The sequence below is a fragment of the Lycorma delicatula genome, chromosome 1, assembly GCF_047948215.1.
Source record: "Lycorma delicatula isolate Av1 chromosome 1, ASM4794821v1, whole genome shotgun sequence".
NCBI lineage: Eukaryota > Metazoa > Arthropoda > Insecta > Hemiptera > Fulgoridae > Lycorma > Lycorma delicatula.
In genome coordinates, this window is record NC_134455.1 from 87,821,084 (window position 1) to 87,835,618 (window position 14,535).

The window sequence follows — 14,535 nt, forward strand, 5'->3', positions numbered from 1 at the left end:
TTATTTTTTTAAGGGTAACTTATAAGTGAAATATAACTAACTTGAAAATAAAAATGCATACTTATAGTTATGAAATATCTGTAAATTAAAACAATTCTCACTATCACTCAGGTAAGTAAAAAATTATACAAACAGTATAATACATATTATCTAAAAATAACCTATTTCAGTTTTTAAATTTTCTGTTAATTCACTACCATTTTGAATATCACTATTTAATTCAATATCATTTTGTATTTAGTTTAAATATCACTTTTTTATTATTAAGTTGTATATAATTTTTATATTTAGTGTTAATTAGATGAGGTTAGTGAGCGAAGAAAGCGTTAGGTTACGTTGGTATCATACAAAGTTTAGTACATGGAATTATTAGTTACATTACCTAACCTAACTTTAACCTTGATCTAAACCTAAGTAACCTTTATGTATGAATACAATACATAACCTAGTTAGTTAATTTGATATATATGAATAAATATATACTGCACTAAATGTTTTAAGTGGAAGTGAATTAACGGAAAAGAACCACAATTTAAAAAAAAAACTAGCGAATAATGTAGTCTTTATATAGTAAATAAAGTTTCTGTAATATTCCAAATGTACATTGTTGTCTAACTTGATTTTATATTTGTGTAATTCATTCTGTAGGATCTCACTATAAATTAGCTTGATTTTTAATGAAACTCTGCAACACAGAAACCTCTTCAAAATGGATTTCTGAATCGGTCCCGTTAGATTCAGTTTTGGAGAGGTTTGGGTGATTTTGGTCTACAATTGTTTGACCTCGCAACTAAAATTAATCATAGCTAACATTTATTATATGTAGCACCCAGAAAAAATGTACTAAATGGCCTGATGTGTAAAAAAATCCTGAATAACAAAATTAATAAAATTTATCTTTCTCTTTTACCACATTCATGAGCAATTTTTCTAGGACATCAAATAGTTTATGACCCATACTGTTACATCACTAAAAGACACCTGTACTGCAGTCTGAATTAATGATAGGAAAATAAAAATTAAAAGAAAATCACTTTAGCACCATAATTTTTTGATATACCATGTTCACTATGTGTAACATTTAAAAAAAAAAAAATTATACATATATATTAATGGATTAGTTTAAAGAATAAAACTGGTCTTTTATTTTTATTTTATTACATAAATAAGTTAGAAACACCTAAAGTGACTACATTTACAAACACTAAAATGATTCATAATACATTACCACTTTTACCTGGGTCAGTATAAGGATAAGGTGGTGCCGGAAAATCATCACGTTCTATTTTGGGTTTCTCGCCTGGTTGAGGTGGATGTCCAGCTGGGAAATGTGCCAATTCAATAGGTTCTTCATTATTCATGTGAGGGGATCGTGGTCTAGGAGTTTCACTACGAATACTTTCAACCAGAACACACATTCCTGAACGACTATTACTTCGAAGAGTTGATGATTTACTGCTACCACGCATTGAATGAGCAGCTGTAATAAAATAAGGTAAAAAAGTAATAAAAAATGAATACATTAAAAACAGTATTGATAACAATATTTCTGACTGTAAATTTTATTCACATTATTATTATTATTACTAGATGCTCTTTGCCATAATTTTTATAGGACTAAAATAAATAATACCACAAACTAAAAAATTTGAGCCATTTTTATTTTTGATATGAAAGAAAATTCTGCAGAATTATTTATTATAAATATTGCTTAATAACTTTTTTCTGTATTTCATTAATGGCTCTTACTAGTTAGGTTTGAAAATGCTTCTTTAACCTATCTACCTGCTTTTGACTTAATTTTTTCACTACTGCCATCCTTTATCATGCTTCAAGTTCTTTTTTCTTTCACTAACTTTTCTAGTACTTCATTAATCATCATTATCTTTATCAGCAAGCTTACTTCACAAGATCCACAAGTCGAATGGTTTAAACTTCATTTTATTTTAATATGCAGGTACATTTACTCTTCAGAAATGCTGACATCTAGTAAGCCCAATGATTCAGGAATAGCAATTTGCAGCAACCTCATATAAATAAAAATAAATTGGAGAAATTATAAGAACATCTAGAATTTTAAACTATAGTCAGGTATTCTTTAATTTCGAACATTTTCTGTGTTAATTAACATAACTTTTAACTACTCTGCATAGATCTCATAAGTGGCCGGATACAAGATGTATTTTTAATATGCTTTTTTTTTTTACAGTCACACCTGCTATACAAAGCTCTTCTTTTCTTTTTATTCTTTTACTTTTTATCCAAATATCTCAATTCAAATTCAATAATAATAACAACTTTTTAAGCAAATGTCAATTCAAACAATGTCAGAGAAATATCTGATATTGTACCAACATATGTGAAGCATTAATTTACGCCTGTAACAAGTGCAATAAAAAGTTTAAAAATTTGGCTAAAGAAGAAAATCAAAAAATAATTTTAAAGCAACAATCAATACGACCACCATAATGATGAATAAAATAAATATTTAACTTACATGCTGGTCTATGGAAATGAGGTGATGTCGGTGGTTTGTCGTACGGGTCAATAGGTCGTTTAAGATATCCATGCGTTGGCTCTTCAGTCAAGTAGCTGTAGGTATAAATGCGGCTTATATCTTCTGGATACTGATTAGATTTATATTCACGCAAGATCAAACCTGGACTTCCAGCACGCTGATATGTAGTAAACTGCAACATCGGTAAAATATATATTTTATAAACAATAAGAAAAAGAAATATAAACTAAGTTATAATTAAAAAGCTACTCATAGATTAATCAAAGAGGGCATGTATTTTATATACGAAGCACATTCTGAGTTATTGCTTATATAAGTCACTCAATCATCAATGAAAGTAATGGTAATTTTATTTACTTGTAGTCAAAAAAATGTAAAATAATAATTACAATTATTTATTTATTTTCCTATTCATCTGATCATAGTATGTATAATATATATATATATATTTAATGAAAGAACAAAATGATATCGACAATATAACACATACGAGGTGTGATCAAAATGAATTTTTATAGCGGCAACTGCCGACGCTACATCCATATGCTGTAATTTGTCCAATAGCATGATCAACTGAGACAGGCAGGGACAAGTTGTAACACATTCAAGCTTGCCAGTCAGCTGCCAGAGCCGCTAGAGTGAGGTTGTGTTCATCATGTCTGTCACGCAACATCGATTTTGAACAATGCATTAACATTAAATTTTGTTTTAAGTTGCAAAAGAGTGCCAAAGAAGCTCACAAAATGTTAGAATCGGTGTATGGCAATAATGTGGTAACTTTGAAGACTGTGTACAAGTGGTATGACCGATTTAAAAGCGGAAATGAGTCTGTTGAAGACGAGCAGCGTGCGGGACATCCAGTAACCTCAAAAACAGTTGAAAATGTGCAAAAAGTGGAAACAATGGTTTGTTCAAACAGGCGAATGACTATTCGAGAGCTATCGGAAGACCTTAACATCTCGTACGGATCCGTTCAAAGCATTTTAACTGATGAATTGCAAATGAGACGAGTGAGTGCAAAATTTGTTCCAAGACTTTTGAGTGATGAACAGAAGGAAAATCGTGTGTCAATTTGCACGGAGTTGAAGGGTCGTCTTCATGCAGATCCGGACTTCATGGCCAAAATTGTAACTGGAGATGAAAGTTGGGTCTATGGCTATGACCCTGAGACCAAAATGCAGAGTTCCCAATGGAAAACCAGTTCTTCTCCTCTCCCTAAAAAGGCACGTCAGTCAAAATCCAACATCAAGGTCATGCTCGTTTTTTCGATAGTGAGGGCATAGTGCGATCAGAGTTCGTTCCAAGGGGAACAACTTTAAACTCTGAATTTTATAAGGGTGTACTGCAACGTTTGTGAAATGTCGTACGAAGAAAGCGACCAGAAAAATGGACCAATGGCTTCCTTCTTCACCACGACAACGCGCCGTGTCATACCTTGCTTCTTATTCGCGAGTTTTTGGCCGAAAAAAGTGTTCCTGTCTGTCCACATCCGCCATACTCACCGGATTTAGCACCATACAACTTTTGGCTCTTCCCAAAAATTAAAACTGTGCTTAAAGGAAAACGTTTTGACACCATTGCTGACACTGAGAGGGCCACGACCGAGCAGCTGAAAGCCCTTCTGAAAGACGCCTTCCAGAAATAGATAAGTGCATTACTAGCCAAGGACAATACTTTGAAGGAGATTAAATCAAATTCTATGTAACCTTATTACTTTTTTTAATAAAAAATTATTCACCATATTTTTTGATCATACCTCGTATATTATACATAACTAGAACATTAACATTAACGTAACTAGAAAATTAAAACAAACAAAAATTAAAATAAAAGAAATGATTGAACAGTAAAATGACAAAGAGCAAGGCAAGATTATTTCTTATACTAACTAAACTACGTACAGTATTATTATTATTTCTTACCTAACTAACGATTATTTCTTAACTAACTACGTACAGTTAATCTTGAGTAAAGTGTTGTTATCAAACAAATAGAATAATGCAAGATCTACTCATGTTTAAATATGTATTATGATTTCAAGTGTTGCATCCTTTTTGAAACACCCAACAGCAACAGTAAAATTATTAGACAATATAAACTGTGAACAGTTGACAAAATATGAGCTGGTTCAACCAACTTGTATTTTAGAATGATCTACTTGTTTTACAGGCAACAATAACAAGATAATGTCTGAAAGATACTTAACATAAATAATTTTATGTTGATGTAATCAATCATATTTTTTTTAATTAGTTGTATAAAAATACTAAAAGAAGCAGCACAAATTAGCAACATTCAATAATGTATATGTCGACTCAGCCAATTAGTAATATTATAATGCAAATAAATTTTGTTTCTGGAATCTCTGATGCTTTTATGAGTAATTAATCTACAAGAAAATATTAACTAGTTTATGGGTGTGTGTGTGTGTGTGTGTGTGTGTATGCGCGCGCATGCATACATATATATAATCAGAGAAAAACTTTAAAATAAAACAGTAAACTATGTTTTCACTATTTTAACAAATACTGAAATAATTTAATTTAAATATTATTATTCTTTTTCAATTTAATAAAAGTTATATTTCTGGATTAACTATCAACATACACATTACTTATCATGTAGAATTAGTTATAATTCAAATAAATGAAATTTAATTCTATAATTTCAGTTGAATTTATTTAAAAAGAAAACAAACTTGTTTAACTTACAAAATACCAACATTTGTTTCTGAAACTAATACAAAAATTGCAAAATATAAAACACCACAATCTCAATAAAAAAATATTACAGCAAATAAACAAAAAAATGTTTCCTTTCTTTCATATGGCAAATTTAACCTCAAAATATTCACTGCATTCCTTTAAGTAACTAATTACCTTTTAATTATAATGCATACATACACATACAAAACCAGTTGATTGTTTCTAGCAGATTAATTACTCATAGAAGCACCAGAGACTAGAAACAACATTTATTTGCAGTAGTATAATACTGCTAATTGGCTGAGTCAAAATATACATTACTGAATGTCACTAGTTTCTGCTGCTATCTTTTACTATTTTTGTACTAGTTAAAAAAATGATTGATTAAATCTATGTAAAAATATTATTTACGTTTAGTATCTTTCAGAAACATTATTTTAACCTGCCTGTAAAACTGGCAGGTCATTCTAAAATACAAGTTAGTTGAACCAGCTCACATTTTGTCGACTGTTAATAGTTTATATTGTATACTTATTATCTGTTTTCAATTACCATGTTTCATTTAACATTTATTATTGCTACTATTTTTTCATCCAATACTTTCTTATTATTGGGTGTTATTTTAATTTTCTTTTTTAATTGGAACTACATGTATTTGAACATATTTAATTTAGCTTTAGAGATTCCTTTATAGCACTTTACATACCAAAGATATCCAGTAAATATCCTGAAATAATATGAAATATCCCAAGAATATCTTGAGATATGCAGTATTCCTCATTGTTATCCTACATTCTTCCAGGATATCTGTATAAATCTTCAAATTCCAGAAAAATAGAAAGTCCCCATCAGATATTTTTATTCTCTTTTATACAAAATAGAATAACATGAATACCAAAAGATATACTACAAAGCCTGGGTAACTGTATACCACACTTTTAAAGGGTACTAGATAAACCACTTATTTTTAGGTTCCTACGATATTAAAAATATTAAGTTTTACTAAGTTGTTAAATAAATATATATATTATGATTTAATAAAACAAAATGTTTTTACAGGACACTCTAATCAGATACCAATGATGTCTTTAGGCTATCCAAAGAATTAAAAATGTATCCCAATAATGTTTCATGGGATGTCCTACTTATAAAGTGCAAATGCAACATAGAAATATCAACTAGAATATAAAAATCTACACTTTTATATCCAAGAAATTTTTCATGATGTAAAACCTGACCTGTCAAGAAACATCTCAGAATGTCTTGCTAGTACATCCACTGGCTCTCATGAGGATGTTCTTATGTTGTATAATTAACTCTGTATGTTAAACAATTATTACTATACATTTTTTACTAACAGTCACTTCATTTGAAACCTATAATAATAATACATCACCTATTAAAAAAAAGCCATTGTACACCAATGTAAATGCAATTTCGAATGTTTTACAACTATACAGCTACTTAATTTTACTTGAATAACAAATATATTTACTGTTGCATATTTCTCGTCACTTTTTTTTCTAGATTTGTTCAATTAGATCCTATAAACTGATACCATCAAACTTTGTATGATGTAGTCAAGACTATGAAAAAAATAATTTGTTCCATTTATTTTTAATGAAATGACTGAATTTGTATCAACAATGTAATTGTATAATTCAAAAGCTACCAAATATTAGATATTAATTTTATAACCACCCCACAAGGTTGGTCTAATAGTTAACTCGTCACAAATTAGTTGTTTTAACAGCTAATTTTTTAAATTGAATGTTCTGATGTTCAAATTCTAGTAAAAGTTAGTTACTTTTACACAGATCTGAATAGTAGATGGTGGGTGGTTGGGGTTTAATTAACCTAACACCTCAGGAATGGTTGGCCTAAGTCTGTACAAGATTACACCTCATTTACATGTCAAACATACCATCCTCATATCATTGGACGGAACGATGTCATTTGACACCCTCATATCATTGCTTTTATTGTTCACTTGTTGAACAGAGTGCCATGTACATATTACGAAAATAAAAAATAAATAAAACTGTATCAATTTTAAAAAAAAATAAATAAATTTCAGTTCTTTTGATAAAAAATACACTACAGGCTTAAATGATTTAATAAAAATAATAAGTTGACTATATGAAATAATAATTTACTAAACCACCATTTGTGAACTGAATTTGCTATAACTGGAATTTATTATTTATTATTGATAACAAATTTACTGTCTTGAGGAAAAAATAACTTCTTTATAAGAATAAAGATATAACAAAAAATTATATATATTATTTTCATTTATATAAAAATAATGAACGTAATACTCCAATAATGATAAAACACTTAGGATATTTCTTTTTACTAAAAGATACAAGTTATTTAATCATTAACTTGTTTTATAATATTCCTGATCTAAAATAATAATACTACAACCTGTTTCAAAAGAAGTACAAAAATACAGTTTGATAAGTGATTTCAGTAATAAGGATAAAAGCAATAGTAATTAATAGATGAGAAAGCAGAACAGTAATATAAATAAAATTAAACAAAAGAAAAAATTAAAAAAGCAGTTACATGCATGACAATAGCAAACATGAATAAACTAACCTTCCTGTTTAAGCTATTGTAAGGACTATAAAGTGATCCGTTGAGACTTGGTGTGCGAGAACGAAGTGAAAACTGTCATCACAACAAAACAACAAAATACACATCACATAACCAAAACCAAATTTAAAATCTCATGCCAAACTAAAACAAAAAGTGATGATTAACATCTACAAAAAAAAACAAACCAAAAATAGAATAAAAACAGCTTATTTCATAGATCGTAACATACTTAATATCGCAAATAAAGATAATTTATTCAAAAGTTCTAATGTAATTTTATAAGACTTAAACTAAAGAGGTCTAAATAACATACTGTGAAATCACAGTGAGATTTTTGTGAGATTATAAAAATGGAAAAAACTGCTGTCGCCTAAAATGTTTTGTAAAAAAAACTAACAAATATTTTCAGAATTTAGAAAAGAACATCCCCTATTAGTAAAACAGTTTATTAACACAGCAGTTAAAGCCGAGGAATTAAATTATAGTCAGCATCCTGAAAAAAAACCTTGTCTTTGATGATCAATAAAAAAAAACTGCAACTAAAGTAATGAACGTTATAGACTTAACTATTTTTAGTCTACTCTTAACTATAGATTTAGTCGCTCTTAACTAGTCTATTTGATCACAGAATTTTTCTTTTAATGTGATATTTTTTTTAACATAAATATTTCTTTTAATACAATCCTTGGTAGTTAAGTAGTGAATAATGGGTGAATCTGAAGTTAAATCTAAACCTAATTCTAAAAGTACAAAAATTTAAATTATTTATTACAATGGAGGGAAAGTTATTCTCCTTGAATGGATTTTTTTAAGTTAAAAAAGTTTCATAGATTTTATGTTATTATAGGTACTAATGTAATAAATTAGTTTCCCATGAACTTCAGCTCCATATAAAATGGCTTACACTCAAATAGAGCTTCTGTTTGAAACTTCATATACTTGATCAATTTCTTGTGTAATAATTGAGTTCAAGATTTATTTTTAAAATCTATTATTCTACTATTAATTACTGCTTCATAAATCAATAATAAAGGAACCATTATTAACCTATAAAACACGTAAGTTTCATATTTCCATACTCATACACATCTTATCGTTTCTTCAGCAATTTAAAACTCCAAGGATTATGTAATAAATCTGATAAAATCTCAAACAATTTTTACATTAAAAAAACATAAACATTTTCAGAATTTAAACAAGAACAATTCCCTGCTAGAATATCAGTTTATTAACAATTATTAACTCAGCAGTTAACAAAACAACTAATTTAATTAGCTTAATGAAAAATCCTTGCCTTGATAGCAATTTTTGATGATTTTATAAATAAAAAATTAATTATTTTTCCACTTATGGAAAAATGCAGTTTTAAACTATATTTAAGTGTTTTCCTACTTTTTTTTATGATTTGCAGTTTATTTGAAGAAAATCCATATAAATTATGAAAAGTGATGCATAAAAAATACTCTGTTTTTTCCCCTGAACAGTGATTTCAATATTCAACAACTTCAGAGATTTTACATATATTTAATATCAAATGAAATTTAAAACCCACCAAAACACAGTAAACAGATAAGTTAAACGAACCATATTAATTAATTTCAAGAATTAATTTTCACAGGATCCCACATCTTCAATTGGTATTTTAATTCTATAATTATTTTAAAATAAATTTTTATAATTTTTGAATTTGTTGAAATCATAAATATTTAATAAATTTTGAATTTTATTATGGATGAATACGCAAATTCTGCTGTCCATTACTGGAATGATGTAATACTTTCCTACATATATATATATATATATATATATATATATATATATATATAAATATATATTTCTTAACCATTTTTAAGAATGTAGTTTTCTGTTGTTTAAATATTAAAAAAGAATTTTCTGATTGTCATTTCCAATCTGAGGCATTTGTAATTGTTACTTCATCTCTTAATAATAATAGAATATTGTTTTTAGCAGCAATTAATCACCTTTACATTACTACATGGTAAATGTAGTTTTATAATTTCAATTAAAAAGAGGACAGAAAAAGAACTATGAAAGAAGAATTTCCATTAAAACTTATAGAAATTCTGGTCATCTGTACCATTTGAAGTGTAGAATACAGTATAAACTTCATATTTGTGAGAGAGCTGTTAAGTTGAATATAGTATAAAAACTACTTTTTTTTTAACCTAATGGCTTATAAAATATAACTTTTCAAAGACAAGTTTTTTCTTCTGTAATACATATTATAACAATGTATAAGAATAAACGTTCAACAAAAAGCTTTTTCATTGTTACTGATTTTAAAATTAATAATGATGTTTTTTAAATTAATAGCAAAAGAAATATGTATACAATAATGAAACAAGCTGTAGTGATAAGCAAATTAAAAGAATACAAAATAGCTAAATAAAATAAAACAGCATATTAATTAAAATAAAAAATAAACCACAATTAAACATCAAACACAAAAAACATCATACAATAAGACAAAGTACAACTGAGGAAAAAAGTAATGGATCAAAACACTTAAAATAATTTATTTATTGACATAAATAACTGTAATTTTAAACAAAGTTACTTATTTCAAAAACTATTGTATATTGAAAAAAATTAAATCAATTAAACTGCTTCATCACATTAAAATGAAAATAATTATATCATTGTAAAATAATCACTTAAAAAATTAATTATAAACAAAGAAAGAAAACAATCTTTAACATTAAATTAATGTAATAAAAATTTCTACCTAAGTATTTGAAACTCATCACTATCAACAATCATATTAACAAAATTAATTATCTATATGTAACTTCTGATTACAAACAATTTATATTTCACTTAAATTCATTTATACCTTTAATTTAATTGAATAAACCTATGAACCGTCAATGATGAGAAAGACAATGTATAATTTTTTTAAATACTAGCATAAATTATCAAAGGCTAGGATAAGATTAAAATGGTTTTCATTATTTAAAATAAAGAAGAAAAACCACCCTTTAAATGTGCATGCCTAATAACAACCATGAATAAAATTCATATTAATAAACTTTTCAATTCACAAAAAACGAAAAGTTAAAAGTGTTTACATTTTCTGTTTGAATCTCACTATATTGTCGTATACTTCAATTATATTGCATATATAGAATATTAGTATATACTGTGTTATCTATAGGCAATAATTTTTATCTATGGCAAGAATTTTTTTAAAAGCATTCTTTAATGAAGTAGGATTTCCTTTTTTTTAAAAATACACCTTACTACAAATTTAAAACACTGCAGATAATTCAAATACGAGTATATTGTATTAGAAACAACAATATTTAATCTCATTAAGCTAACAGTACTGGTTTTTACAAGTTCAAACTCCAGCTCTGAGATTAGTTACAAATCTTAATGCTTTTTTAACTGGTTTTAGTTAAGCAAGTACATGCTAGAAAAAGATGATTTAATATTAAATAAGGATTAGAAGAGAAAATTACTACATTTTCATTTTTTTCTTTTCTTTTAATTTTGATCAACTTATAGCTGATATATCAACATACTGGCATACATTTTACTCATCTACTACTCTGTTAGGATTTTTTATGGGCTAAAAACTTGAAAGTGCATATAGTATACGAGGTGCTACCCAAAAGTTCGGGGAATTTTACCATAAAAATAAAATAGCTTACCATAACTTATAATTTCCACTGTCTCCTTCAAAGTAATCCCCTTGGGCATTGATAGTGATCCCAGCGTTTTTCCCATGATTCCATGCATCTCTGGAAGTCTGCAGGTGTAAGTGTTCAAAGCACGTTCTGGGATTCTTCCTGAATCTCCTCAATTGTGTTAAAACGACGGCCTTTCAATTGAAATTTTATTTTCGGAAAGAGAAAAAAGTCGCACAGAGCAAGGTCAGGTGAATAGGGTGGGTGAAAAATCACTACCATCTTTTTGGAAGCCAAGAAATTCCGAACAGCAAGCGATGTGTGCGCAGGCGCATTGTCATGGTGCAGAACCCAACTGTTGTTACCTCACAGATCTGAACATTTGCGCCTAATGCTTTCACTAACTGCTTCAAAACTTAGAACATCCCATTGACAGTTTGACCAAGAGGAACAAATTCCTTATGGATAGTGCCTTTGATGTCTAAAAAACAATCATCATGGACTTCACGATGCTGCGAACTTGGCGTGCTTTTTTTGGCCGCGGTGAACTTGGCGACTTCCACTGCGACGACTGCTGCTTAGTTTCAGGGTCATACCCATACACCCATGTCTCATCACCGGTTATGATGCCAGATGAAGTTTGGGTCATCTCTTGCTGAATTTTTCAATTCACTACAGACAGCTACGCGATTTTGTTTCTGGTCGCTGTTCAACAGTCTCGATACGAATTTTGTAGCAATGCGTCTCATGTTCAAATTGTCCGACAAGATGCATTGCATGGACCCATATGACATTTGTACGATTGCACAAACATCATGGATTGTTTGTCTACGATCTGCAACAATAGCCTCTCGAACTTTTGCGATGTTTTCTGGTGTTGGGCTTGTTGATCATCTTCCTGAATGCTCATCGTCATCGACTGTTGTTCGTCCATCTTTGAATTGTTTGTACCACAAAAATGTTTTACTTTTACTCATAGCATTGTCACCAAATGCTTCCACAAGCATGCGATGGGTTTCTGCACCAGTTTTTTAAGCATGAAGCAAAATTTGATGTAGGTTCTTTGCTCTTTAAAATCTGCCATTTAGAACTTTGCCAAAGCAGTAAAACGCAACGTTACACAACCGCACGAAAGTCAACAATGCAGCCTCTCACCGTCACAGCTGTTGGAACACTGATTCACAAAGAGTACTGTTAGCCACATCAAGCGGCAGCAGGTTGTACCAGCAATGATTCGCGCGCGAAATTCAAATTCCCCAAACTTTTGGGTAGCACCTCGTATGTTTGGTTTACTAGATGACAGCTTTAATTAGATCATTCGAAGACTTAATACCATTTTACACTTTCTTAAAGTAGAAAATTTTTCTACTTTACAATTCTCATTGATGAACATTCACTACCTCTAAATTTTTTTAAGTTTTATAAGAGTAGTTCAGTAAAAGTAACAAAAAAATCTACATGCCATATGCCATACAGCACTTTAATCACATCACTTTCACAAAATGTAAAGTTTGGTAAGCCAGCAATAAACAGTTTTACAAGGGTAAAGCAAATATAAACAGGATTTTTGTTCCTCAGTGTCTACGGTTGGTAAGACTGGGGCCATGCTTGTAGTATGCTTGGGTGGGATCATTAGAAGTAGGTAGAGCTGGTCATTCAACCAATTTGTCAGTAATGCTCACAATGTCAGAGCAACAGATGCATCCCTCAACTGCGCAATGCGTAATTATAAGATTTCTTGCTCGTGAAGGAGTTCAAGCAACATAAATTTTCCAGAAATTGACTGCACAGTTCGGGGACCAAACATTGTCAAGGACTCGTGTGTTTGCCTGGCATAAAGAGTTCCAAGAAAGGACGAGAACAAGTGGAAAATTAGGAACACAATCGCCATCCTCGGACCAGTATTGCAGACAAAACACTTGCGTTGTTCAAGACATTCTTGAAGACAATCGACAGATGAAAGTATCTGAAACTGGAGGACAGGTCAGAATAAGTTACGAAAGCTGTCAAGTGATCATCACAAACGACCTACAATTCCATAAAGTGTGTGCCAGATGGGTTCCTCGGCTTTTGACCACAGATCAGAAATTGAGATGTTTGGAGGTCTGTCAGAGGCTTACAGCAAGGTTTGCAAAAGAAGGTGGATGCATTTTTGAGTTGGATCGTCACCTGCAATGAAACGTGGGTCCACCACTATACTCCCCAATCCAAACAACCCAGTATTGAGTGGCAGAGGAAAGGGGAAGGCAGCCCCAGTGAAACCCAAGACTCAACTATCCCATTTTTTCGACCGGCAAGGGATTTTGCTCATTGACTTTTTGCATGAGCGATGCACAATCAATGTTGCTTACTACTGGGAGCTGTTGAACAAGGTGAAGGCTGGATATCACAGCAAAAAATGAGACCAACCGATTTGAGAGGTCATCCTCCTCCAAGACAAAGCCAGGCCCCATACTGCAGCTCTAATAGTTCCAAAACTAGAAGAAATGCACTGACTAAACTTGATCATCCTCCCTACAACCCAGACTATCACCCTGCGATTTTCATTTGTTTAGGCCGCTTAAAGAAGCTCTTGGAAGGCAATGATTTGAAGATGATGAGAGCGTGGAATGATTCGTGCGCAATTTGCTCCTGAAGCAACCATCTTCATTCTATGATGCTGCAATAAAAAACCTTCCTTCTTACTGGAAAAAATGTATTTCTTATAAAAAATGTAATATATTTGCCATTTATTTTTCAATAAATAATTTTTTTTTAAATAAAATCCCGTTTATATTTGATTTACCCTCATAGTAATATGGCTAACAAAATTACAATAATTAAAACCATTAACTATAATTTTATAAAAAAAAACTATTACCATATAAACACCTTAACAAGTAGTTTTGTTTTTAGCTACAAGTAGATTGTTTGAAGTCCGTGGTTAACACAAAAAAACTAACCCAAAGAAAGCAATGTAATCTCAACTGTTCATATCCCATTCTGATATCACTTCAGCTTGATAAAACTGTTATTTTCAGTCCCATATGTACCATTTAGTTTGATAATCCCACATGAT

General features: G+C 29.9%; 1 protein-coding gene across 15 annotated transcripts in view; it reads right to left on the reverse strand.

The window, feature by feature from the left end:
• The window catches only part of Unc-115a (actin binding LIM protein Uncoordinated 115a), a 430,063-nt gene that overhangs the window by 76,769 nt on the left and 338,759 nt on the right, over positions 1–14,535 (reverse strand). For 14 of the 15 annotated variants that reach the window (XR_012755285.1, XR_012755284.1, XM_075357657.1 and 11 more), the window contains 3 exons: positions 7,828–7,899; positions 2,498–2,690; positions 1,238–1,480 (listed from right to left, as the gene is read on the reverse strand). Coding sequence is in view for 13 of the 15 variants with exons in the window: in XM_075357657.1 (XP_075213772.1) it covers positions 1,238–1,480; positions 2,498–2,690; positions 7,828–7,899 (508 nt within the window). In the remaining 2 variants the exon portion in view is untranslated. The remainder of the gene's footprint in view (positions 1–1,237; positions 1,481–2,497; positions 2,691–7,827; positions 7,900–14,535) is intronic. The other variant, XM_075357618.1, reaches the window with a different exon arrangement.